Source organism: Catharus ustulatus, chromosome 7, assembly GCF_009819885.2.
Source record: "Catharus ustulatus isolate bCatUst1 chromosome 7, bCatUst1.pri.v2, whole genome shotgun sequence".
Classification (NCBI taxonomy): Eukaryota; Metazoa; Chordata; class Aves; order Passeriformes; family Turdidae; genus Catharus; species Catharus ustulatus.
In genome coordinates this window covers 35,728,832-35,755,625 of record NC_046227.1, presented here as the reverse complement: position 1 = coordinate 35,755,625, position 26,794 = coordinate 35,728,832, and the positions used below count along the sequence as shown (strand labels likewise).

Genomic DNA, 26,794 nt, shown 5'->3' with positions numbered 1-26,794 from the left:
AAAAAATGCCTGTTAGTCAAACGAATGGTGCTATTAAGAGAACAAAGCAGCTTCATCGATTCATAACTATGCTGCTCACAACCATTTTTGTACTTTTCACCTCTCTCCTATTTTTCCTTTTCTTTTTTGAATTATCTGAGAGAAATCTCCCAAAACCTCTTCAAGGAAATAGTGTACAACCACAGGACTGTGCTAATGAACACCCAGAATTAAAACTCCAGAGGTCAAGGGCACATCTTCCATGGAGTCTGGGTTGAATTTCAAATTAAAGGCTGTTTGACTTAGAGTAGAGGTTGAGTAAAACAGGGGGAAGAATAATATCCAGTTGAAAATTTTACTAAAAGTAGGAAATACAGAATATAGGGGGAAAAAATCAGCAAATTAGCCTAGTTAGTGGTGTTTCAACAACTATATCATACTGACTGAAAGGCAGCCCATTAAGTTATTTTCTTTTTTGATAATTCACATCAAAACACACCTACCCAATATCAAACTAAGCCAAAAAAAGTCAAGAGGAGAACAACAAAGTGACACAAGCACTGTTTCTTTTCCAGTTGCTGACTGACAACACTGCCATCCCTTAACATGGTTTTATTTAGTTATTACAACCATCTCCCTGTAAATGACACTTAGGATTATTTAAGATTATGTTGTAATCCTTTTAATCCTCAGTGCTTTAAATTTCAGGCTAAACACCAAAGAGCAAACTAGCACTTAGCAGAAATATTTAAAGCATGTGATTTGAACATAAATCTTCTTTTATTCAGCACTCCTCCGATGAAGACCTAGTGCATCACATCACTCAGCCAGCAAGAACAAACAGCACCGTGCCTCACTGCAAGCTGCTACCTTTCCCCACATCATGGAAAGCTGTTTCTAACCAGGTCTTTTCCTTGGTGCCAGCTACATCATCAGTAAAATAAATTAAAGGGAATCAGAAGGTTATCTTCTATGAGATGTGCATATTTTCAGTTACTATTAAGGAAAAGTTGAGGGGGAAAAAAAAACCCCACATAATGTGTTCATCAAGAACAGGAATAGATTGCATGCACAAATTGGATAGTGTGAGACAGATCAGACTTATCCTGTTAAAAAGGGAGTAGCTCAATTAAAATGAGAGGAGTAACACTGTTGAAAACATCATGATCAAGACCAGAAACCCAAATCTTCCTGCCTGAATATAATTTACTTGCAGTTTCCTCTTTTTTTTTTTTCTCACTGCATCGATCATGTTTCCAATTAGTTTTTCTTTATGATACTCCTATGCTCCATCTCCTTGCTGTTATCCATTAACTGTCATCTGCTTAGATTTTAAATCCAAGATTTCCTTCTTTTTCTTCCACCCAAAATTTCAGTAGTCATTTTCCATTTATGATCTATAATTCATGAACTCAAATTGAGCACCCTGGCTAAATCAAACTCAAAATTCTGCACCTACTTCTAATACAACACATTAGCACAAAGCAACCACGGCTCTGTTTGAATGAGAAAAGAAGGTTTTATTAGAAAGTAATGAAACAAAACGCCAACATGTTTTGATGGGCATTGAAGATATAATTATGCTTATTTCTGATCATTTCAGAGTTAAGCAGCTAATGTATTTAATCAAATAGCAATGCAATGCATCTATATTTAGGTTGCAAAAAATAAAAAAGCAATAAAGAAAGCCACCCGTGTTGTTTTCATCTGAACAAACCTATGAATAAGTAGACAAACACTATCAATTTTATTCCCACCCACGAGGAGTAAGTGGATCAGAAGAAGTGTTTCCTGAAATATTCGGTTTCCAGGTACAAACTGACCTCTCCGCTTTCGAACTCGCCTTGGATTCCCTCCAGACTATCTCACAAATCTTCGCTCCCTCTCCAGTCCCCTTCCCACTCTATCTGCTCATGTAGCACCAGTCTCGTTCAAGTCCCTTCCTTTCCCAAAATGTCACCACTACTGGTGCCAAAGCCTTCTCCTCTTTCGCTCTTACCATCTGGCACAATCTTCTTGTAGCTCTCTGTCTAAACAATGCTCCATCCCTTTTCAAAATGTGTCTTAACATATGTCCTTCCTCCCATGCTTTTACTTCTTAATGTCTCTCCCACTCACTTATTGGCTTGATGAAGACACATTTTAATGGGTTCAAACAGTAGTGCATGAGTTTCCTTTCTCACATTATTCTGATTCAGTGGAGTTACACCTCACACGAACAGAAGTGAGAAGAAAATGCATTGCAGAGCCTTCGTACCACCAGTTTGGGAAATCAATAACAGAGCTTCGTTTGTCTTTGGAAATGTATTAGCTGCAATGAATCACCGCTCCGAAACGCATTTCCAAACAGGAATTTTGCTTTCTGCAAAGTGAGAAATAAACCCTAGAAGCTCAGAAGACCTGTCAGTGTGCTCAGGGGGTTGCAGGAGTGAAGGCTAAGGTTATACTTAATCACATTCCAAGTGAAAAAGCTGAAGATTGACAGCAAAACCAAAATATTTATTCTAAAAATACCTAGGAAATGACAAAGCCCCAAGTGTTGTCTCAAGACAACCTGAAAGATGTGGGGGGTATAGAAGCATAAGTCTCACTGTCTTGGAAAAAAAGGAATATTTCTAAATATTGCATGTGCTTAAGAAAGATGTCTAGAAAAATAAACCTTGAAAAAGCCTCTGTAACACCCAGCTGACCCAAAGAGTTTTCTTTTTAAGAAGCCACGTACAGGCCCTTAGGGGTTTTTTTTTATGTGTGGTGTTTTTTTTTTTTTTATTTCACCCCAGACCCAGACACAGTTGGTTCCTCCAGCATGTTTCATTGGTCATGATGCCAAAGGACTGGCTGGTAAACTAAGAGGATCCTGACCCTGACATGTTCCCTTCTGCCTCTCTCCCCCCTTTATTGCTTGTATTGTTAAACATTTTAAATGTTAGAACTCTGGGAAACAACTCGGCTCATAGAGAATAATATTTTGATGTGGCTTGATGCAACATTTAGTGAAACAGAAAAAAACAACAAATCCTTTCTACTGATATTCATGGGAGCTGGATTATGTCCAAAACCTGAAGATGTTGCAATAAACTATTTTAGCCCCTAGATCCTGGAATGTTAACCTTGCAGTAATGCTTTTCCCCTCCTTTCATCTTCTTGGGCCTTGATCCTCCCTTTCAATTCAATGGGATTTGGATGAAGGAATTAAATAATATTATTTTCCATCAATGAAGAATAGTCCTGTGAGAAATGCATGTCCTTCTCTGCTGGCCCTGACAGAGGCAAGCTTTTAAAACCCTCCCCTCCCTTCACAGGAGTGAACCTGGGTCATCACCGTCTGAGGACCCTGAGCAGCAATAAAAATAAACAGAGTAACCGCACTGCGCTGGAGCCGTGCTTGTATAAGCAGTTTGAAGAAGTTGTGTTTATGGAAGTCCTCTAGGTCAAGATTCTAGGCCTGAACCCAAAGCAATTACCTACTAAGTTTTAAAAACAAATTGAATATAGAGCATTAATCAATAAATCAACAGGTTCTCAAGTGTTTAGGAGACTCAGTCATCAGAAATCCTTCTCTTAGAAAAATAGTAAACTGATGCTGGATAAAGTGTTGCACTCCTTTACTGGTAAGAAAAATGTTGTATTAAATCAGTCTCTAGTTATTAAAACCAAGGAAATAAAACCTACCTTTTCACAGAGCTCAGACTCAAAAGAGCAGAGGAATGCTTTGCCTCTTACCTGAAAGACATTCTTTCTGCTGGATTTCTCTGAGGTCCACTCAATGCGAGCACCACACAAATCCACACACTCAGGTTTATGTCCCGGTTTCTGGAATGGGGGGAAAAAAAAAAAAACAACATGAATATGGCCTGACTTTTCACAAATGGGGACAGTTATCAGATAAAAAAAGAATAGATCAAGTTAAAGTGACAGGTTGTTGTAGCACAGCTGCTGATATCACTGAAAAGATTTCATTATGAACCCTGGTATTGTTAAATAACCACTCTTGGGGTGTCTTAGCTCTGAAATAAGGTTCTTATATTAGAACATAATTTTAAAAACAATTAAATGGTTCAAAAACCAGTCTAGTGTAACACATAGTAGATTAAAACACAAATGCAGACACATGGACCATCTATTTTCAGTGCTTACTTTGCCAAACCTCTTGAAGAGTCATTGAGTTTAAAGGAAAAAAACTGTGGGTTTTCCAAAAGCAAATTTAAACTGATGCAACTGGAAAGGACAGAAATTAGACAAGAACATGCATCGTATCTCTAAGACAAGCTATCTCCTTTCTCCAAACAAATTATCATTTCTTGCTCCTAAAAAAAGAAGAAAAGGCTTCGAGGGCATGTGTGACACCCAGAAAGAGCTCAGCACAAGGGCTGATACTTCTCAGTGTCAGTCCACGCATCCTGGAGTGGCACAGCCCTGCCTCCCCTGCTCCTCCATATGGATGCAAGGAATTCAAAGAGCAGATTTGTTTGCCTGTATCATTTACGTTGCTGGGAGTTGGTGTAAAGCTCAATAATCCTCATTTGCCATCAAAGCTCCTTCTCCAGGGACTCTGCCTGTGCAGCAGTTCTGGCAAAGCCCATGTAGTTCAGAGTAGGCTTTGTAGATTGGGTTGCTGCACATCCTACTCAACAGTAAAAACACTACTGTTAATTGTAAAAAGCACCACTAACTCCCTTTTTGTGAAGGGGATGGAGTGGTATCCACTTAATTTAGTTAATCAGCTTGATGCAACTATTTTCTCTGCTGCTCTTAAGCCATAGTTACCCTAAAAATGACATTAGTGATACAGAAAACAGACTTTATAGAGTTAAGACCAGCCAGTCCAGCACCAGCCACAGATTCAGCTTTCCAAAACCTGCTCACTCAATTTCTCTGATGTTGTTATTAAAGGCTGAAGTATGTGTGTGCTCCAGGATGCCTTTGAGATGGGAGGAAAAGAACCCATTTAGGTTAAAAGAAGCAAAGAGATCCTGGTCAAGTGATTTGCAGGCGTAGTCTCTGGAAGTTTTCAGTACTGGGATTGTAATTATGTTCTTCATTTGCCAAACCATAAAACCACGATGGTTAAGCTCCAGTAAAACTGACAGTCCTGCGTTCCTTTGTTCCTTTTTAAAAAAATTATTATTATTAATTTTTTTAATAGAAGAAATATACTCTTCAAAACAGAAGGATGTTCTTGTGGTTAAACCACTGGAAGAAAAGAGCTTGGATTTCTTTTTCCCCACCTCTGCCTCAAATTTCCTGCCTGGCCTCTGACAAGAGCTTAGACTTTCCAATTTTTTAATAACAGATCAAAACTGCAGCGCTGAGACTTCATTTTGTTAAAATATTGTGAAATTTAGCCAGCTAATATTTGCATGGCAAAAATTACAAAGTTGGAAAAAAAATGAAACACCAATATATTAACGCAAATAAATATTCAAATTGTGGAGGAAATAAATGAGTTTTCAATATTCCAATACTTTTATAAATAAGGCTATGAGGTTTAGCTCATCTCCAGGACTCCATGCAATGCCCAGATTCTGCACCACACAGGCAGCTCTGCAACTCATCAGGAACACACAACACAGGCTTCTCAAAGTGGATAATCTTGCTTTCTTTGAAAAAAAAAGTTAGTCACATGGGTAGTTTGAGTCTGAAAATACTTTAACAAAGGAGGGCAGCTTTATTCCACCAGCAGAAAGAGTTGAGAAATTTTGGAAACAGATTATGAGATTAAAAGAAGAGATTAACATGTAGACAATGAAAGAGAAATAGTTTTTTTGATAGTGAACATTACTGGGTTACAGAATATTTTCCTCAGGAAAACTGTCATGGAATGCAGAAGGGAGAAAATACAATGAAAAGCCTAGAGGGGTGTTGTAGGAAGATGGAAGAGTCAAGTCAGCAGTATCTCTAATTCCTATTATTGCACAAAAATATATGCAACAGCAGAATCTGGACCCTTCTGTGCAGCCAGTGAGCACTCAGTGTAATTTTGCTGCTGTTGCAAATTTTGCATTAAGCAGAAGAAAAGTACAAGCATGTGCATCTCCCTCTCCAGAAAGGATGGGATGCAGGCTTGTGGTGTGGGAAAGATGAACAGGCTTCTGTATGTGCAATAATTATTTGAGTCAGTCTCTTTCTCTGGGGGAAAAAAATATGAATTGAGCAACCTGGTCTAGTGGAAGCTCTCCCTCCCCATGGTAGGGGAGCAGAACAAAATGATCTTTAAGGTCCCTTCCATCCCAAACCATTCCATGATTCTATGAGAACATATCCTTTGGAGAATCTATCACTTCTGACCACAATGTGCCTATGAACTCATGGGTAGGGCATAAAACGTGAAGCTTCTGATAAAAATTTCACGCTAAATCATTCAGATCCATTGAGCCTGAAACTGCCCATCACTCTTCTGCTGCACACCTGGGGAGCACCCACTGAAATCCATCAGAACTCCAGGAAATCTGGGGGAAATTCACTTTGGCCTAAACATTTCCCTGCTACAGAGTTGGCTTCCCAGGTTATGCAACACCCAGGGACACTGGGAGAGAGCAAGTTAAGGTGACTGGGAAGCCTGAGCTCTCCACGTCCTTGCTTTGTGCTCTGCAGTCAGAGCAATTATGTTATATCAATGTTGTTGCAGGGGGTTATGCTGTAAATTGATACAAGTGTCTGCTAAGATGAAATCTTCCTAAACATGAATATGGATTTCAGCAGCATTTTCACTCACTAAATTACTTTGCAGATGGGCTAATAACCTGAGGTTAAAATAACCTCTGTTGAATAAACTATCTGAGGGAATAAAGTGACTAAATTTTCTTGGTCACAAAGACCAACTGATGATAGAATTAAACACTGGTAAGGAAGGATGGAGCTGTGATTCACTTAGATCACAATGTCTTTAATTTAAAATAAAGAGCTAGTCAAATTCATAAGAATGGTTAAACAAAACAAAACAAAACAAAAAAAAGAAAAAAAGAAAAAATGGTATTAAAGCCAGGAGCACAAAAGATCAAGGCAGCAGCAAAAGTTAATGATTTAGCTACATGGGATGCAAACTTGCATTTTCAGTAGTATTTGTAAACAATCTCATTTTCTGAATCTCTCCTCTGTGTGCTTTAATTGCTGTGCTCTATTACTTCCAATAACTCCAGATTTTGTCACCAACTTCACCAGAAAGCAAAGCCATGGATCCATGCAAAGCAGCAGCAAAGTCAATCCTGCACCTACAGTCGTACACAGGAGAAGCAAAACCTCCTTTTAGATATTTCCAGTTCTTTGATTAAAGCATTACTAAAGATTTAAACAAATAGAATTTTAGATCACCTCTAAATGCTATTCAATCCCATAGTCATGAAAAGAGGTGTGATTAGAGGTGCTCTCATTTCCCTCTCTCCTGCTGCCTTTGTTTTGTGAAATATCATTTCTCTTTTAATGATGCTGTCTTAGTCTAAATTTTTGCTCCAAGTACAGTATTTAATAATTAATAATTAATGTATTAATATCTTTAGAATACAAAGGAACATTAATCTTTTTGTTAAGTCACTCATTTTCTTGCTAACAATAAAACTGCTTTGTTATAATTCACACTATCGTGAATGAACACAGCTTCTCTTACATTATTTAATTAATGGTTGAGTTCCCCTTTTCCAAAGTAAACTAAAACTGGAAAAATAAAATAAAATCTGTAAACAAATGGCTTGTAATGAATCTTTTTTATATTAGTCCTTTTCCACTATCAAAATTATGTCTGGCTAAGTGGTTTACAAAGGAAATAAGCATTGCATTTACTTTAACAGAGGAGATAAGGATAGCAGTTTTGTGTTTTTTGATGTGCAAAATTTGGGTTTAGGAAACTAGGTTATAAGATTTTGAACACTGACAGTTCTTGTTGTTTTCAAGTTTTACCCAATTTGTTTATTTACTGTTACATTTAAGTTTTATGCAACAGACAGAAAATGTAACTTTAACAGATTTTTCTCACCTAGTGAACATTGAGTTCACAGCCCCAGTGTTCAAATCTAGCATGGAATAAAACAACAAAAAAAAAAGTACTTTTTTTCTCCCTCCCAGAATGAAGGAAATTCAGGTTCAATATGTCTGTGTTCTTCCTAGCAGAGGAGGAAGGAGATTTTATCTCAGTGATAAAATGAGCACTGGTGGTGACTCAGGCTTCAGGGTTAGGGACTGACCTCTCCGAAGGTCCCGTTTCATAACACACCATCCCTTTTTTAGTTAAACAGTTTGAGATCTGGGCCAAAACCCCATTCTCCAGGCAGGTCTAGTTTAGTATCCAAATCCCTAAGGAGCTCATGGGGATATGAACCATGTTGAGGAGCCTCAGAGCTCCTCCTGTGTGTTAATTTTCCATTTTTGTCCTGGAATTTGGGTGAGGGCTCACAAAGACAGGGAAGAGGTAGCAGGTAGAGGTGTAAGACATTTAGTAAACTATAAGAATAGTTGTAATAAGTTCACCTTAGACATTTTTCTTTTTCCTAATTACATAAAAGTCTTTAAGGAAAGACTTTAAGGAAAACAGATGATTCTGAAAAAAATAATAATTCAAGCTTTTCTCTTTTCATGGTTGCAGAGAAGTTGCATTTTCCAGCTGGACTAGCACAAACACAAGTAGAAAGTGCCAGATTTCATCCTTTATTTATTTTTATTGTTTCATATCTTAGTTTTAGGGTTCTTTTTCTACACAGCTCACCTTCTTTCAAAAAATATAAGGCATGAAAAGGTGCTCTTCAAAGCTGATTTTATGACAGGTGGCATTGATAGATCTAGGATTTATAGAAGAATGGTTTGCATCACCTGCCACAGGAAAAATAAACTTATTGTTTGTGACTCCTGCCAAAGAGAGCACCTTTGTGGCCACCCATCAAGCCAATGAGATTTGGCAGGTTTGATCAGGCCTTGAGAGCCTTTCACAACAGGGCTTTGTCAAACCCATCCCTTCACTGCCCACAGTGTCACAGAGCCACCAAATTTCCCTTTTGCTGCCCACGCTGAGGCTGGGCAGTGCCCAGCACTGGGGGAACACACTCCACTACCACTGTCACATCTCCTGAGATGAAGATCAGTGGCCTTTCCTTGGGGCACAATAAAAAGGTACTGCAAATTTCACTTTGTAGTAACTACAGGCTACAGAAATTGCATTAGCTGCATTAGATGGAGTCATAGAAATATTCAGGAAGGTTAGTGGGATATGGTGGATGTCACATTTATACTGTGATAAAAAATCACTTTGCTAACTTATAATGTTTTCTGCTTTGGTAACACCCTATATTAAGGTGCCACTTATAAATAATTTATTATTATTTATTAATGTATAAGCCACTTTATAGGATGGTAGATAACAACTTAAATTCATGTATTAAAGATGCACATGCATGGTTTAATACAATTTACGCCTCACAATATCCTTTGCAACAGATTCTCATCGCATCATCTGTTCAGCATTTATTACTAATGCATTTTATAACATACTTTATAGTACGTTATTTGAGGAAGTAGCTGCATTTAGTGATCATTTTCATAAATAAGAATAAAGCATTTATAAGTGGCACCTTAATTTAAAGTGTTACCTTCACATTACTGGGTAGTCACTCACCATTTGTCTCACTTTGCAATTACTCTCGAAATGCACCTCTTAATAAAGGACATGATGTGTCCTATTTCTTCACATACACCACATCTGATTAAGAGTTTATCAAGGCATTTTTCCTTCAGCTGCTCTCAAACCTTTGAAGTTGCCAACTCAGTCTAAATTTGTCCTCTGTAAACATCAAACTTTTTATATTGAAATAATAGTTGCCAGGAAACTGAGGATATTGGATGGTTGATTGCCTACCAGGTTGGCCAGTGCTGGCTGCTTGGATTCTTTGTAGAATTCCATTTTCCGAGCAGTAAGAACAACCCAGGAGGTGGACCAATTTTTCCTTAAAAAAAAAAAAAAAAAAAAAAAAAAAAAGGAGAAATCTGTGAGGCATTCAAGCAGGAGGTAAAAGATATTTAATTTTTAGACTTGTCTTTTAATTATTAAAACATCAAAAATATTAATATGTATATGTCAGAAACAAAAATGGTCTAAAGTCAACACTGTCAACAAACTTCCATCAACACTGATGGAGCTGCACCATCCTTCTTATACCCAAAATGTAACCTATCAAAGCTTGAAGGGCTTCTTTCTCCTCATTCACATTTTGAAGCCCCTTTGTGCTTCTTTTTTTGCCATGTTGTCAAATGAAAACAGTGGGATTATTCACACATGCTCAAAGTTCACATGTAGAGGACTCTGAAATAGCTGTTGCCCTTCTGGTATCCAATACTTAAAATAAAACTGAGAAGGAAAAATGTTGATCTGAGTATACAGAGCTCAGTAACAGGTCTATTTTGAAAGGTCCAAAATGCTTTCTCCTTTCCCTAAATTAAAAGTTTACAGAAATGCAAGGATGATAAGAACAATATCTGATCAAGGTTTAAATATCAGGAGCTCATGGTACAGCCCCAGAGAACTGAAAAACTGCTGGGGCTAGGAAGAAGTGAAAATACACATAGACATGTAAAAGAATGTCCCCTGATACAAAAACACATAATATTCACCTCAGAGGAAAATATTATTGTGTATGTTACCTAAAACAGGTTTCAAACCACTACATAATCATAAATCTGATCTGATAAAAAGCTATTTTTAGATCAAAGTTTGTTTGACTTTTGAATTTAGGGTTCATAACGTATGATGTTTACAGAAACACTCCTAAATCCACTGTTGTTCTGCTCCACATGGTAAATTGTTTATTGGTAAGCACCACTTCAGATCTTCAGTATTTTTCTCTATTTTTTCTTTCCATTTGAAAGAGATCTTGTAAGTACACAAAGGTGTGAGTGGTCAAGCGTGTTATGTGCAGATTTAAACTTTCCTATGAGTTGGATAGGCTGGGTGAATATGGATTGCCAAGGAATCAAATGGTAAATCTTGGAATATATCTTAAATGCAGTAACCAATTTATACCAAATGACCACAGTTATGGGTAGAATGGGGCATCCACAGCTTCTCTGGAAACTGTGCTGGGGTCTCACCTCCCTCACAGGCAAGAATTTCCTCCTGATATCTGATATGACCCTGCTCTCTGCCAGTTTGAGCCATTCCCCCTTCTCTTGTCATTCCAGGCCCTTCAAAGCCCCTCTCCAGCTCTCTTGGAGCCCCTTTGGGCACTGTCACACTCCCATGTTATACCTTAATTTCTTGCCACCATCTGCTATTTTTGCTTTTAGAAGATATCCTTCCTTCTCCACTACCTGCAAGAAAGAAAAAAAGGTCATAAATAATAACATTATTTATAATGTTATAATAAGTAATCACATTTTTTATTCAGCTGAATAAAAACACTTAATACTTGCACACGAGTCTGCATCCAGCTTCTCTAGTGTGGGGCACTTTAATACTAATTCTTGGTTTAATCACCTATTTTTTCTGATATATTCCATTCTTCTGAATATTTGCAAACAACACTTGAAGTCAACTACTACACACAAAATTAACCACAATAAAAACCCAATAAAGTTTTATTTTGCTTCATTTTATTCTATTTATTTAGAAGAAATTTATTTTGATGCAGGCAAAATTTCTAGCTATGAGCAAAAGAGAATTTTAAATGAATTGCAAGTAAATTATGCTAAAATATCATTTTCTTTATTGAGTTTCATTAATTGCTGAGAGGGACACACCACACTGAGGATTCTGCATAGGACTGTGACGCTTGATTTTAGGGTCCCAACCCCGTGCTAGAGTTTTGGTGTATCAGAAGCAAGGCCTAGGCTTGATGTTTTATTTACATTTCTATTTGTGCTCCTATACCTCCCTGAACACCTTCCTTAAGCCAGATCCCCTTTCAGACCCCTGGTTCTCTGATCAGCTGAAATATCCCATTGTACAGCTGGGATACAGCTGGGATAGGGGTTATTTTTGTCTATTTAAATTTATATTAAAAAGCTAAAAACCAAACAAAACAAGACAACTGTTTTTCAGCCAAACACAACAACCTCCCATCTCATCAGGTCTCATTAACTAAAAATGTCTCAACTGTGTCAGTAATGATAAAAAGAAACAAAATTGTGATTAAGAGTGAGTCTGGTTTTGCTTTCAAACACGACTGAGCCAGTGCCTGACTTGGATATTAGAAACTCCACATGGTCTTTTGTAGTAAATTGCATCACAGGGCAATTTCATAACAATTTCAATAGAATTTTGCTGTCTGCAAAGCCATTAAATAGCAATAAAACATGCTTTAAACAGGCAATATAAGGATTTTTAAATCAAACATGTCTGTTATTGTGACTGTACAAAATAGCATTATTTTAACAGGGTAGTATGTTTCACAATTTCCTCAGATTTTGTCTGTGGCTGATATACAACATGTGATGACATAAATACTGTGTACATACCTATGGAAAGGCCTGTAGCTCATGGACCTGCATGATTTAGGTGACATTCTCAAGCAGGTACATGAGGATCAGCGTGTGCTTGCTCTGTAATTTGCACTTATCTCGTGTAAATTCCTGTCATGCATATCATTACCACAGAAAGCCCAGGGAGAAAGAGGGCAGGGATTATTGTGCAGAGTTATGTCACTATTTATCTAGTGATGGATGGGTGAACTAGCAGAGCTAAAATAAGGTTTAATCCCCATCTCCACCTACTTTTTCTTTTTTTTTTTTTTCCCTTATTTTGCATTTTTGATATTTTTCTTCCTCTTTTAACACTTCGTTTTTGTAGCATAAAACTTCTGGTGGCTGGCCAGGCCCAGAGATGCCAAACAACATATGAGAGAAGTTATTCTTTTTAATATTTCTATCCATCTGGAAACAGAAACTGGGAGGAGCACTGGCTAACCATTCAAGTTGTTGATTTCTTCTCTGAATCAAGCCCAAAAATCTCACGTTTTCAAAGTTTACCAACCACTTCCTCAAATTGCTATCTTAACCAACCAGAACTAAAGGAAAATATTATTTTTCAACATCAGATCTGAATCACCTTTGTTGTCAATCTTGGGAAGTTAAGAACTGGATGTGATTTCAAATGGAAATGTTGCTGCTCAGTCATATTGTCCTTATACTTGTATTCAGCTAGGATACCAAATCTACTAACAAATATTGGGTATATAAAATTGCATAGCTAAAATCCACCATTTGCTGTAAATTAAATGGCTCAAAACTGAACAGTAGAAAACTACAAGAGCTTCAGTTAATATGAGCCCTGTCAATGCTAAGAAAACTTCTTTCCCATATATTGCTTTAATTGAATTAGTACAGGTGCTGTCCTTAAATAAAAGTAGCATGGCCTCCTCTAATTTATAATGTGCAGTTTTCTCTGTAATTAATATAAAGGAATTATGCAAAAACTACCACAAATTCAAATAAAAATACATCTAGGACGACCCCAATATTTTTATAATTTCTGTTTGGGGTGCTGCATTCCCCTTGTTTAATATCTGTTAATATCTCCTTTTCTATGCTACTTCTCTTCCAAGAAAACACTTCTAGGACAGCTCAGGATCAACTTGCAATACTTCTGCACATGGATGATATTGGACTGAAAAGAATTCCAAATATATCCTAATGATACATTCTGTTTCTGTCTCAATAAATATCATCATCTGTTGTTAAGCTGCTGCCCTTCCTGCACCTTTTCAACATGTGGAAGGTTGAGAAAATGACCCAAAATGCCCTGAAGAATTAGCATAGAAATAGGAAAATGGAATTATTTTGTGGAGTTCGTGTTGATTTGTTTTTAAAATTGATTTTAGAAAAATAGTAAAGATGAGATTATGTAGTGTAAATATTTGAGTTTCTAAATATATATTATTTTTTTAAAAAAAGCTCTCATTTTTATGATCTAATATGATTAGAAATTATAAGGAAACATTATTATCCCTGTGTCACATACAAGTTTTATAATTTTTTTGTGTATCATTCAAAGCTTCTGAACGTACCTAATCCTGAAAAATTTGTGTAACAGTACTGCTGATACCAACCTTTCTTTAATTAATCTGTATTTGCATATTCATTTTATTTTAGCAGAAAAACATCTGTTTCTCATTCCCATTAGATTCTTCTAATGTCAATAATTTATTGTTTTTAATTTCATTATAATATTTCTTATACAAATTAGTACTAATATTAAAAACACCTTAATAAGGGCAAGGAGAGGACAAAGATTTCATCACATTCCTTTACACTAAATATTAACACAGACAAAACCTCAGTCGAGCACAACTGAATTAACAGCAAAGTCCAGCCATATAAATAACTTTGTACCTTCTAAAATTATTCTTTTTATTGATTAATCACAGTCCCTCACATCCTTTAACATCTTGAGGCATCCAAATCCTCATGTATTCATTCTTTAGCAAAGCAAGTGCAGCATTTTTGTTACAAACCTTTAAAATACCCACAGTGATTTATCAGATCTGGAGAACAATTTCTTACCGTGGGGTCCGGGGTAGTGATGATGTCTGTAAATGTCAAGTTGTGTTGGGAAAGATTTCTTCTGTGACGATTTATCTGAAAAAGAAGAGGAAATATTTGCATTCAGAGAGTATTCAAACACATGCAGGTAAAGATGGACCAACAAATTAAATTACAGGGCAGATACAGCATGCCCTGGGTGCAGGTTTGGGGTTTCTTTATGGTGTTCCTCTGAGCCCTGGGCATTTTAAATATACAGCTGATATACTCTGGTATAAAACTCTTATAGATGTGTTTCTTTGTGATGTCACATTGGCAAAGTTACCTAAAAATTAATCAGCTGATAATAATAACCTAAATTGTGGGGTTTTTTTCCCATTAGGAATCTTAAAAATGCTTTAACTGGTTAGGTGCTCTCAAATCCATTTTAGAGAAATAGGAAAGCTGCTGATTGTAACCTCAAGGCCATGAAAAGCAAGTCAATGTGGAAACCATAAAACAATTGGGCACAAGCACACAAAAATCCAGCAAGTTTAAACTGCTTTAAAGGCTATTTCTAAGGACTCAATGACTGAAAGGTTTCAGCAATACTGGACTTTAAAATTGCTCCCAAATACTGAGTTCTTGATTTCCTTCAATTCTCCCTTTTCTTTGAGGAAGACAATGTAATCAACTGTGACTTAATTCTGAAAAATTATGGCTTTATACAAGAAACTATTAAAATGAAATAAAAGTTACTTCACAAATCAAGCATTTGGCAGAGCTCAATAGCATTTTACTTCCTTAAAATCTGCAAAAAAGAGCAGATCACTCAAAAGTGTGTGCAAGTGTGTATGTGTATATATATATATGAAACTATTACTGTTTAAATTCAATAGCAATAAAAAAATAATTACGAGCTGAGGTCCTGTAAAATTCAGTGATTATTTCCTCTTTTAGCTGAAGCCACAAAGCAAACACCAAAATACAGTCTCAACTAGTTTCCACTATATTCATCGTAATGCATTCTCTTTTCCCCTATTAAAAGAGAGTTAACCAAAAGTCATAATGTATTCTGTTTATATTCAAGTGTCTGAATATAGAAAATGTTCTTAATTAATCCAGAGGGCCACGCTCAAAAAACAGTTAAACATATTATGATCCCATATTTTTTCTCCACACATTGCTTTCATGTTTATTTGTAAGCACTAAGGTTTTTAAGCCTTGAAATCTATATCCTAGATATTGCTCTACTCTCCTAGTCAGAGCTAATGAGCTTAATGAATTACCAGTTCTAAATTTAATACAAACATTTCAAAGAAAGAGATAAAACATTCTTCACAATTCAAAAGTTTCTCTGACCTATTTATGAAGAATATCACTTAACAATTTCATTAAGGGTGAGTAACAGCTGGTGACATGGCTGTGTCCTAAAGTGTTTTTCTCTCTTAATATTCTGCATCTTAAGCAATCGAGCTTTCATAAGAAATACTTTAGTTAGTGGCAGTCCCTCCTTTGGGGAGAAAAAAAATGTCAGACCACATTTTCTGTATTTTGCAATCTCGTTTTCAGGAGTGTCATGTTCCTGTTTTATTAGCATGTAGGGTAAACAAGAATGATTTGCTGATGCTATTGAGAGAACTTCTAAGATTACAGTCTTTCTATTTAGATTTTGGATGGAGCTTAATATTAATGCAGGCAGAGACATGTATATAAATTCAAAATAAATTAATTCAATTTATCTTTTTCTTTATCTTTACTGTTAGACAACTCTGAAGGTTCTGTAGTGCCTGAGACATATAGCTAAACTATTCAGGTCTAGATCACAGGAACTTTCTTACCCAGATCCCCCACATTCTAATTATTCCTTAACATACAACAGAGCGCATTGCCCGGCGATGACTTCTCAAATATATTCCTCACTCACCCAAATTAAATAACAAGGCACACCACCACTCCACAGCTGCTTTGACATTCAGCTGCTCTCTCCAGGAGCCCCACGTGGCTGTTGGGGGCCCTGTGTGCAGTTTTGTGGAGTGTGGAGCACCGAGCAGAGCTCTCGGCCGCTCTTCGGTTCAGCGATCAGAGCATCGGCAAAGGAAATGCTCGCGTTTGATACTTGCTAAAAAGGAATTCATCCAGAGCCCTAAATCCGTCCACAACAGAATGAAAAATATGAGCAAAAAGTCCTGTTTTCTATAGGCCTAGCAAATTGTTGGGGTAGTGTAATTAAAAGAGACAATTTGAGATTTACAGGAAATATGAAACAGTTAAGGAAAATAAAATTCCAGGTGTGGATGATACCATACCCATTAAGAAACCTCTTTGTGTATGCAAGGAAGAAACGTTAGGGAAAACTGCATGAAGGTAAGGGAAAGAATGAACCTCTTACACAATTATTTAATTGATACTTTTGCTAAAAAGGTGCTTCTTTTTTGGTAGTCCACCAACCTGCAATCTCATGCAGAGAGTCCTGGAGCTCCAAAGTCTGAACCTAGTTCCAGAAATACAACCAAAATCCACAACTATGTAAGCCAAGCTCCAGCTCTTCTAGAAAAACACCCCAAATATTTGGCTCACAAATGGAATTAATGGAAACTTCAATAAAGTTCTTACTGATTTCTACCAGCCTTTTGGTTTAGAAATAGAACTTTAAAGAAAATTAATCAAAACAACTTGAAAAAAACACAAAACAGTAGCATCAGAAGAAATATCTTCTTTTAGAGCTGATAGAAATTTGGTCTATTTTGCAAATGCCATTGAATGAGTTGTTACATCTCTTCCCTTAAGATAAATCAGGTTGATAGTTAAAATATTCTCAGCAGAACCTAGGTGATAGCAGGCAAGGTGGCCACGTTTCAATATGCTCACAATTTTCAATGAAGTACCAAAATATTTAAAGGGAGGTGTTAGCTCTGCTATTTTCATTCTTTCATTCAGTTTTTAATAGATAGACCATAAAGGACAGAGGTTGAGATTTTTTTTCCTCCATAGCATCATTTGATTACCCTAATAAACTCAAGAAAAACCTAAATAATATCTGTCACAAGTCCTCCACCTCACCTCCCAGGGTACGGCGAAAGGCAGAGGTTTACAGAAGTTCGTGAGATCCCTTTTTGGGAAAGGCAGCTTATCAGCAGTTTTCTGATTTGATGAACATTCTTCAGTCAGCAACAATGTCACCTGCAGCACTAAAAATCCACTCTGCGAGCGCTTGCAAGTCTGTGGGCAAGTCTGGTTTTGTTAAATTCAGCCTGAGCTGCCCCCCCTTCCCTTAGCTAAAGGGGATCCATCTCCTACCAGAGTTATTTCAGCATCTAAGCACTAATCCGTCATCATCCTTCCCACAAAGGCAAAGCCTCCATTCTGTGTGCCTGGTACCCCGGTGTGAAGGGACAACCATCTGACAGCTGCTGTTTTAGCAGGGAGGTAAAACACAGGAACCTGATGTTTCATTTAATTTCTCTCTGCGTTCCCATTTGTTCTTTAAATTCTTCCTCTTTTTCTGGGGATTCATCATGGCTAAGTCAGCACTATTCTCATCACACAGTGTGGCATTGATTTAAAAAGAAACTTGGAGGATCCATTTGTTTTTTATTTCCCATTACAGGCATATTTCTAACCTAATTCATCTCGTCAACGAGAAGCAGCACACTTCTTTTTGATTTCAACCAAACCTAACAAAACCAACTAGCATTACTCAAAATGCTGCTCCAGTGCAAAGTACAGACAATTAATTATTTCCTGAAATGTCATTCTGAATTCACTTGTATCCCTGAGTAATTAAGATAATTGTGTGACCTTTCTAGGTGGCTTTCAAGATTGTCAAGTAAGTTATTCACCACAGATTATTTATCCACAAACACCACCTACAAGTAGCCTGGGAAAACCATGGTTTTCTCAAACAAGCAGCACCTGGTCCAACAGAGCTCAGCTTTGGATGGGAAGCCCTAAGCTGGCATCTACCTGCTGTTTTCTCCATCATTCACAGTATTGCTCTGCCAAGGAGAAGGTTCTCATGGAGGGTTTGATAGATTTCTACCAAAACCTTTTCATGCTGTTCATGGTTTGACCTTTCTTTTTTAGGGCTTTAACTATTGTTTTGTTTCATCCTGCCGACACTGCAATCACGTATGTGGAGATTCCTTTATAAATAACTAGAAAAAGAGAGAAATCCCCTACTGTTGAGCCCTACTAGTGCCTGATGCTCCACTCTGGACCCAATCCAGCAAAGCACTCTGCAGTGGGCTTAAGTGTTTTTCTGGATCAGGGCCAGAACACTCCATTCTTTACAGGATCGAACTTACTGGTGGCAGCTTGAAAGTTTTGCAGTAAAAGTACAAACGAATCACATAAACTTTTGTGGAAACCATTCCCTCAACAGAGAAGGAGGGGTGACACCTGATTTAGTGATGTCTGTGGTCATTTCATTCCCAGTCACTCCCAAACTGCAATGACAGCTCATAATCGCCTAGATAAAGAAACTTAACAAAAATGTATTGTAGCATTTCTTAATGGCCACGTCCCTTCAAAGATACCTATGCAATGGCAGTGGCAAGGAGAATCCTGTAACATTTCACTCACTGCCATGCTCAAAGTGACTTGTTTTCAAGATCCAGTCTTGGGCAGTATGGCAAGTCCATTGTTATCTACAGAAATTATTTGGAAACAGCTGAGCTATGATATGATTTCATGTCAGCTAGGAAAGGCACTGAGAAAATCCCACAGGCCTCCCCACTCAGAGATGTTCCTTTGTCATTTTCAAGGGCATTTCATGACATGAAAATTGGGAGAGCCTTCAAAGTGACAGAGAGCAGGGTTAGATTATAGGTCAGGAAGAAATCCTTCCCTCACCCAAGGGTGAGGAGGCCCTGGCACAGGGTGCCCAGAGAAGCTGTGGCTGCCCCATCTCTGGAAGTGTCCAAGGTCAGGTTGGACAGGGTTTGGAGCAGCCTGGGACAGTGGAAGGTGTCCCTGCCCATGGCAGGAGGTGGCACTGGATGGCATATGAGGTACCTTCCAAGACACACACTATTCAATTCTATTCATTTCATTTCAGCAGATAAGAAATTTTTGTCCATTATAGAGAAATAGAGGATGTCAAGAAACAGCATGAACTGTCCCATTCCTCCCCCAGACTGCTGCAGATTCTCCCAGTGCATTTGAGCTGTGCCATCACAGTAGAGGACTCCTTTTAGCCCTGGGGAAAGCCCCATGTCCCAGTGGGCTCTCTCCCCACAGCCACTGGCACTCCTACCATGCCCTGGAGTCCTCCTAACACCATCCTCCTGAGGATTACATCAGAACCACATGGTTCATGTTTGCTTTTCCCCCATTCCTTGTCTCAAAGAGGTTTCTTCAGGATAAAAGGCAGTGAGACTAAAGGCAGTATAATATGACATTAGGTCCTTCTGCCTTTTTCTAAGGTTTACAGGAGAGAGAAGCACAAAGTGCAGTTTCAGTCCTGCCCCCACCAGCTGAGATTTGCTCCTCACCCTCCATCCCCAGGCTCCCAAAAACTCATTACTGCGCAGGTGACCGAAAGCTTTGCTCAGGCATAGAAACTTGCATGGATGGAGCTTTTGTGAGCTGGCTGCAGACCAGATAATCTCTCCATGCATCATTTAATAAGAAAACCACTTCACAGTCCTCGCAGGCCTATGTTACATATGACATCCTCTCAGCAGAATCTGCAGCCTGAAATCGGCGGGGGGAAGAGAAAAAGCAGCAAGCAGGATTGTGCTGCCTTCGCCCTGCGTGCCTCCCTTTGAGCACACTGCCCTCTACACTCAGCTCACATCTCCAGAGCCTCTGAAAATAATGATAATGGTTTTGCTTCCCTTGACCTCTTGCTCCCTTATAAATCAGAATCCTATAGACCTTTCCCACAGTGCGAGGGTCCTCCTTTGTATCCGAGCCTGTGAAGGTGGGTATTTTTTATCAAGGCAATATAACCACGTGGGCGTGCTGCTCCCTGGCTTCAGGACTTGCTGTAGATGAGCACTGTGGTGCCTCTGCTGGGGGAGTATCTCCATTTGTCTTCATTCATGAAAGAAGAGCAAAAATAATTACTCAGATCCTAGTTTAAATTTCAGCCCAGTGTTAAGATGAGCTCATTCTCTGCGATCAGAGAATCATTAATCACAAGTTTGATTACAAAGCAGAGCCTGTTTGAAACTATGTTGCCTTCTTTCCCCAAATTATTGGAGGGATGTTCTAAATTTGGGGTATCTAGTCTGAACTAATATTTTAAGTCCAAGAATTAGCCTTCCCTGGTACTTTTCTCCATTAATGGCTTGCTGTTTCCCAGGAGCAGATTTTTCCCTAGAGTGGGAGCCCTTTTGTTCTTCTCTAGTCGCTCAAATGGCCTTTGAAATTTGTCCAATTGATCCTTGCTTTGAGGGAGTCCCAGCTGATGTAGTTGGCTTCGTTTTTAGCATTTTCAGGAGTAGGAGAAGTGCCAAAAGCCTATGTAGAAGAAGAGGCAGCTACAAAAGGTTCTTACCACCCATATGTGTTCAAGAAATCCTGGGGCTGCTCTAAATTTGACTGTGGGTCACCCGGATTTGTGTACCTGGGGATCCAACTATCACAAAGGAACCAACAGCTGTGCTGCCTCTAATCTGCAGGATTTCCTACTGGAAATCAAACTGGGACCCAGTCTCTAACCTTCAATATTCTTTAATTGTATTACATACAATCCTCATCGATTCCAGGAAGGAATATTAAAAGTGGGGTTTTTTTTTATATATTTCTATTTGCCTTTTCTGTTACAGCCTGTATGCAACAAAATATGCAACAAAATGCAGCAATGTACACACAGTGACAGCATTCATCCAGTCGTACAGAAAAAGGTATATTATGAAATCTAATGTATTGATAAGTTTCCTACTCTGATCATTCTATTCATCATGCAGTCATTACTTTTGGTTCACTGTGATATTTGAATATATTTATCTAAACTACTGCAGGTGATTTGGTAAAATTACAGATGAGTAGTGCAGCAATGGTGGAGGAAATATGGAGTAAAATCAGCAGGAATAAAAATGCAATAACAATCAGAGCTTCACTGTTCTTCGCCTCTGACATCTACCTCTGCAAAACTGCTCTTTGATATTATGGCTATAAAAGGTAAAAATCAAAGTTAATACAGACATAGAGTAATGATATCTTCTCATGTCCCCTTCAGATCTTAGAAAAATAAAGACAGCAAATGTGAGAACTCAGCTGTGACAGCAAACTGTGTCAGCAACTCTGACCTGAAATTGCACCCCAGAACTGTAGTCTCAGGGTTAAAGGAAAGCAAAAAAATATCATTAAAACTTACTAAGTAAATGTGCAAAAAACATCTACAAGAATTGCCTTTACAAAATCACATCCAGCACATACACTAGAATCAAAATGCTCTCAAAAGCTCTCTCCTGAAAGGACTGTCTTACAGAAAAGCATAATTAACATTGATGTCACACTCCTGCAAGTCATCCATTGCTGTTTGCCATATAAATACCCTTGTAGAAAATAACATTAATATTCCTAGACAAATGCTCAGTCCTCTCTAGTGGACCCCACATTAGCACATTGCTTTATCGTGCCTACCTAATTCCTTCTTTCGGATTTAAACAAGCCAAAAACTCACCTTATGCTACTGCAGAAGCAATTTTTATTTTTGAAGGTTAATCCAACTCAGCAGGATTTAGGGATGGCACTTTTGCTTGGTCGTAGGCATGTTGGCTCAGGCCAGACAGCTGTTTGGACATTCTCCACTGGGAATCTTGCCCTCAACACCCACAGTTGATGCACATACATGGTCTACTGGCTGCCTACTTCCATGCCCATCTGTTCAGATGGCATGGTGCCCACTCACAAGTTCGCTGGATCCTTGCCCTTAGTGTGTAGATGCCAGGCAATGATGGGCTTAGATGGGCAGCCTGCAAAATACTGAAAGTGATCATTTTTTTCCTGTAGGAAGTCCTTCCTCTGCAATAGCACTGAAGCATGGGCACCACATGCTACCCTACACTTAATAACACCTGTGGACATAGATGTGCCAGGAATGGAAAGGGAGGGGGGGATGTGCTCGGGGGGGAAACACAAAGTGCGATGATACAAAAAATTTGCAAGGATTCCTGTGTAAGAATATACTCTCCATCGCCCATGGCAGTGGAGGAGCACCCAGGTTAACTGGGAACAAAGTGGCTCAAGCATCAGAGCAGCACAGCCATGGCCACATTGGCCAGGGCACTGCCAAGTTTACCCTGATTCCCACTTCTGATACCCAACTTCCCTTGAAACTACCTTGGGTACTGCACACCGCTCAGTAGACAAAGTGTATAAAAACCAAAACCAAATTGTATCAAAAGCAGTGTGAACTAAACCCAGATCTGTCTAAACTTCAGTGCACATTCCATACATACCATTCAGAACAAAATATTGCATGGGAAGCCATGGCACCAGTAAAGGCAGATAGGAAATCAGTGATTTCAACAAAGGTCCATTTTAACTTGTGTCATTGCCCTTTGAAACAATAACTGAGAAAACTCTACTTGGTAACAAGAGATTATTTTGGATAATTTTGCCGATAAGAAAAGTTTCTCTTTTTTTTTTTCCAAGTCCAAAAATCAACATTATTGCAGCTATATTAGGGCAGAGCAGCAATTTAAAATTAAAATATCATTTTCTTCCCTATTTCAATTAACAGTAAATCAACATACATCAACAATAATTTTATTGCTTAAAATAAGCTACTTTAAAAAATTAATAGTTTGTTAAGTATTCTAAAAAGATATATTTTGTTTACGTTGTTATTGAAATTATTTGAACTTTGTGCCTATAAATCCTAAGGTATTTCCACAAGCCATCCATTCTTTAGTTGTTCGTCATACATTGTGTGGGAGTCAATAGAAAATCACAGAAATTCTGCTCTTTGATTAGATGAACCAAACTTTCAGAAGAAGGAGGGAAGGGGAAATCAAAGAGTGCTCAAGCAGTGAGTATTTCCAGTGGAGTCTTACAGGAATCCTCCTTCCTACCAACACCATGGTGAACAAACTATCAGTTTTACAAACGTGCATGGGAAATTAAGAAACTGAGTTGCAAATACCCAAAAAATATACCGATAAAATTATTCCAACAAGTGCTTTTTTATCTTTTTTTCTTCCCCTTCCCCTCGCTGAGCACACCCCAACAATTCTCCAACAATTTCGGGCGCGTGCGAGCAGGCTGGAAAGAGAGATAAATCTACAAGGCTGGATCTGCAGCCTGGCTCGGGGCTCTCATGGAGTCAGCAGTGTGCTGTGCTTGGAGGCACATTTAAGCTGTGTCTAACTTAGTGTTTACTCTGGGGTGACTGGATTTGAGCGCGCTGTCCCTACCCCAGAGAATTGTTTGCTGTGTGGAGACATCAGTCTTGTCTTTGAGCATGCTCCGCTGAATCGCTCATGTGTGGCTGCTTGATCTGTTTGGGTCTGGACATATTGTCAAATCCTTGTGTCCAAGTTTCATGGGAGCAGTGCCGAGAAAGTCCTGGCTCCAGAATGAAATTAGATTTATACAGAACACAAGCCAAAATAGTCGCTATGAACATCCGGTGACAAAAATCAAAGAATCGGAATAAAAAGTGGTTTGCTCTGACTCTTGAGCTTAGTTCAACTACTTTAATCTGAAGGGAAAAGAAACCACCAAGACCACCTCCTTTCTAGCTTTTAGGCTGTGGATTCCAGGCAAAGAAGAGGTGAAACACTGGCTTTTACAATGGAAAGTTCTTTGTTTTCCTCAGTGCAGAAATTTTCACAAAGAACCTTTTTGTGTGATTGAAAGGAATATCTTCTAACACAGGTCACGGCTGACAACCCCATAGCTAAATCTTATTAAAAACTGTTCAGAGACCAAAATTAGAGACTGTAATACAGAACCACTTGGATACCTGTCAGATTGATAATATCTAGATGACCATCTAACTTACCACCTGCTCTCCCTTCCCTTTGCACTAATAACCTGAATAAGCTTGTGAATATTTGTCCCCCAGTCCTGTTGGCTCATATTAGTCTTTCACATCATCAAGACCTGCAATCTCTAAAAAGTCAGTTTTGCTTATTAGCATTGTTCAGAGAACCAAATTACAGATGCATCACAAGAAAGAATGAAGCAAAGTTTTCAAACAGATTTTCCCAGGTGCCATTATAAACATTAACATGAAAGAAAGAGTAATCAAGATAATAACTGATCTACTTCAAGTAGCTTTTTAAGCAAATGGGTAATTTTGCAAAGGTCAATTAGCAGGACAACTCCTTCCTATTAGATTTGACACCACGATATTCAGCTAGGAAAAGAATGAAAATATTTGAAAGCCTAACTTTTCTCCCCTCTTCCTTGGAGATTTCTCAGTTTTATGTTTAATCACAACCTTGCAGCAAAGCAGGTAAGACAGCAGTGATTGTGAGTGCTGCTACCCAGCTCAGGGATTCTCCACTTACAATATGCCTTTATTTCACACAAAATTAATATCCTAGCATTTTTACCACAACTTGCTGACACAGTAAAACTATGATGATGTAAAGGTTAGGGCTTGGTTGGGGGTTTTTCAAATACCAAAGTTAGCTCTTCAAAATTGTATCAGGTTTCAGGATTTTTGATGAGATTCTTTGTCATAGACATTAAAAAAAAAAAAAGAAGTAGAAAGAGAAAAAGTACAATCTATTTGTGTCTTGGCAAAATTAGAACTAGAATTGCAAAACAGTGTTCCTCATATTGCTTAAGTGCTATTTCATTATTTGCCCTTCAGAGACACAGAAACATTTCAAAAAGATCAACTCCACAAGTTAGGCCATGTCCTGAAGAGAACACTGAGGACAGGGAATATTCCTGATCCAAGCACACTGGACCTCCTGGTATTACTCCTGTGGCATCACACTGACAGCAAACCACATAATGCTAACACAGCAGATAAAGAAAGGAAGAAATGGAATTATCCTGTTTGAAACTTCTGAAGCGTCTAGACAGACTGAAAATTGCCCCTGATTTGATTTTCCTAATTCTGTTCTGATAGAAAAAAAAAGTCACCTATTTTTCAAAACAATAAAACAAAAAATACTCTCAGCAATAAAAAGATCATCCACTGCCATCCAAGATGTGGGCAGTGCATAAAGGCTGCATTTACTCCAGAGAAGTAATTTCCTTTTTTAAAAAACCCAAAATTATACATCTATATAATTCATTAAAAAATCCAAAGAACCAACTAGCAACTCAAGAAAAACAAATGAATTAAATATTGTCAGAATCTTTGATGGCACATGAAAACAGGACTTTAACTGCATATTTCAGTGCATATATCCTGTTGTACATGCATATATACCACACTGTCAGCAAAGTCACAAATATACATCATGCAATGTAGGGAAAAAGGTTTTGATTTATCACTTTGTGTTTGGTTTCTTCCTCTTTCACTCCCAGTCCAACAAAGGCTTTCAAACAGCACCTGCCACTGGATCACTTTGCTTTTCCACCCCATGACATGGATGAGGAATCAAGATGGAATCATTTATGAAAATGTTTATATAAATATTTTATCCAAACTATGCTGGTCTTAGCATATGCTGGATATGTCTCTCTGATATCTCCCTGGAAGGGACACATTTCTTGTTTGCAGGCATGAAAACATCATGAATTTATCAATTCTCTTGGTAGTTTCCCACTAGTCTTTTGCAAAATGTCCTGTAATTCTCATTTTATTTTGGGGGGGTTCCAACTTCCTGACATTTCATCTTGCATTTTCCCACTTCATTAAAGAACTCTTTGGTGCCCAATGTTGTCCCATAATGTAGGAAAGAGTGAAATAATTTCCCTTTCAATTTCTGTCAATTCTTTAAACATGCTGAGGTCTGTAGGTCCTTCACTGTCAAGACAATTTTCCTAACCTCTTTTATTTTTATTTCCTAACCTCTTCATTATTTTAGAATCACTGTTCTGGCTTTCTACTCATCAGTACCACTGACAGACACGAGCATTTGCCATCTTCCTGCTTCATTATCACTCACAATGGCCAGCTCAAACTTCTTGACCCCAAAACACCCACAAAAGCCACGTTTTACAGCAAAATCCCAGAGCACAGTTCCTAATTCTGGGTGCAGCATGGCCTGTTTCCCATATATACATACATTTGGATAAATTAAAATGCACTTTCAGCCATTAAGCTATCCAGATCACTCTCCACAAGTGCCTTTACCCAGACCTATTTGCCAGTCCATCAATCTTTGCTTTACTTTCAAATGTTGTTAGAACTGTTCTATTTACTTCTATATCATGGATAAAAAGAGTGATTAGTGTCAAGCTTAATTCTAGTCCCTGGAGAACAACTCTAAAAATTCACCCAGTTGATGATGATTCC

At 38.1% G+C, this 26,794-nt stretch overlaps 1 protein-coding gene across 1 annotated transcript in view; it reads right to left on the bottom strand.

Annotated features, from left to right (window-relative positions):
* The window catches only part of ARHGAP15 (Rho GTPase activating protein 15), a 321,465-nt gene that overhangs the window by 260,527 nt on the left and 34,144 nt on the right, over positions 1-26,794 (bottom strand). Inside the window, exons 3-6 of the mRNA XM_033064260.2 lie at positions 14,455-14,529; positions 11,204-11,265; positions 9,818-9,905; positions 3,703-3,792 (exon numbers count right to left, since the gene is read on the bottom strand). Coding sequence (XP_032920151.1) covers positions 3,703-3,792; positions 9,818-9,905; positions 11,204-11,265; positions 14,455-14,529 — 315 coding nt within the window. The remainder of the gene's footprint in view (positions 1-3,702; positions 3,793-9,817; positions 9,906-11,203; positions 11,266-14,454; positions 14,530-26,794) is intronic.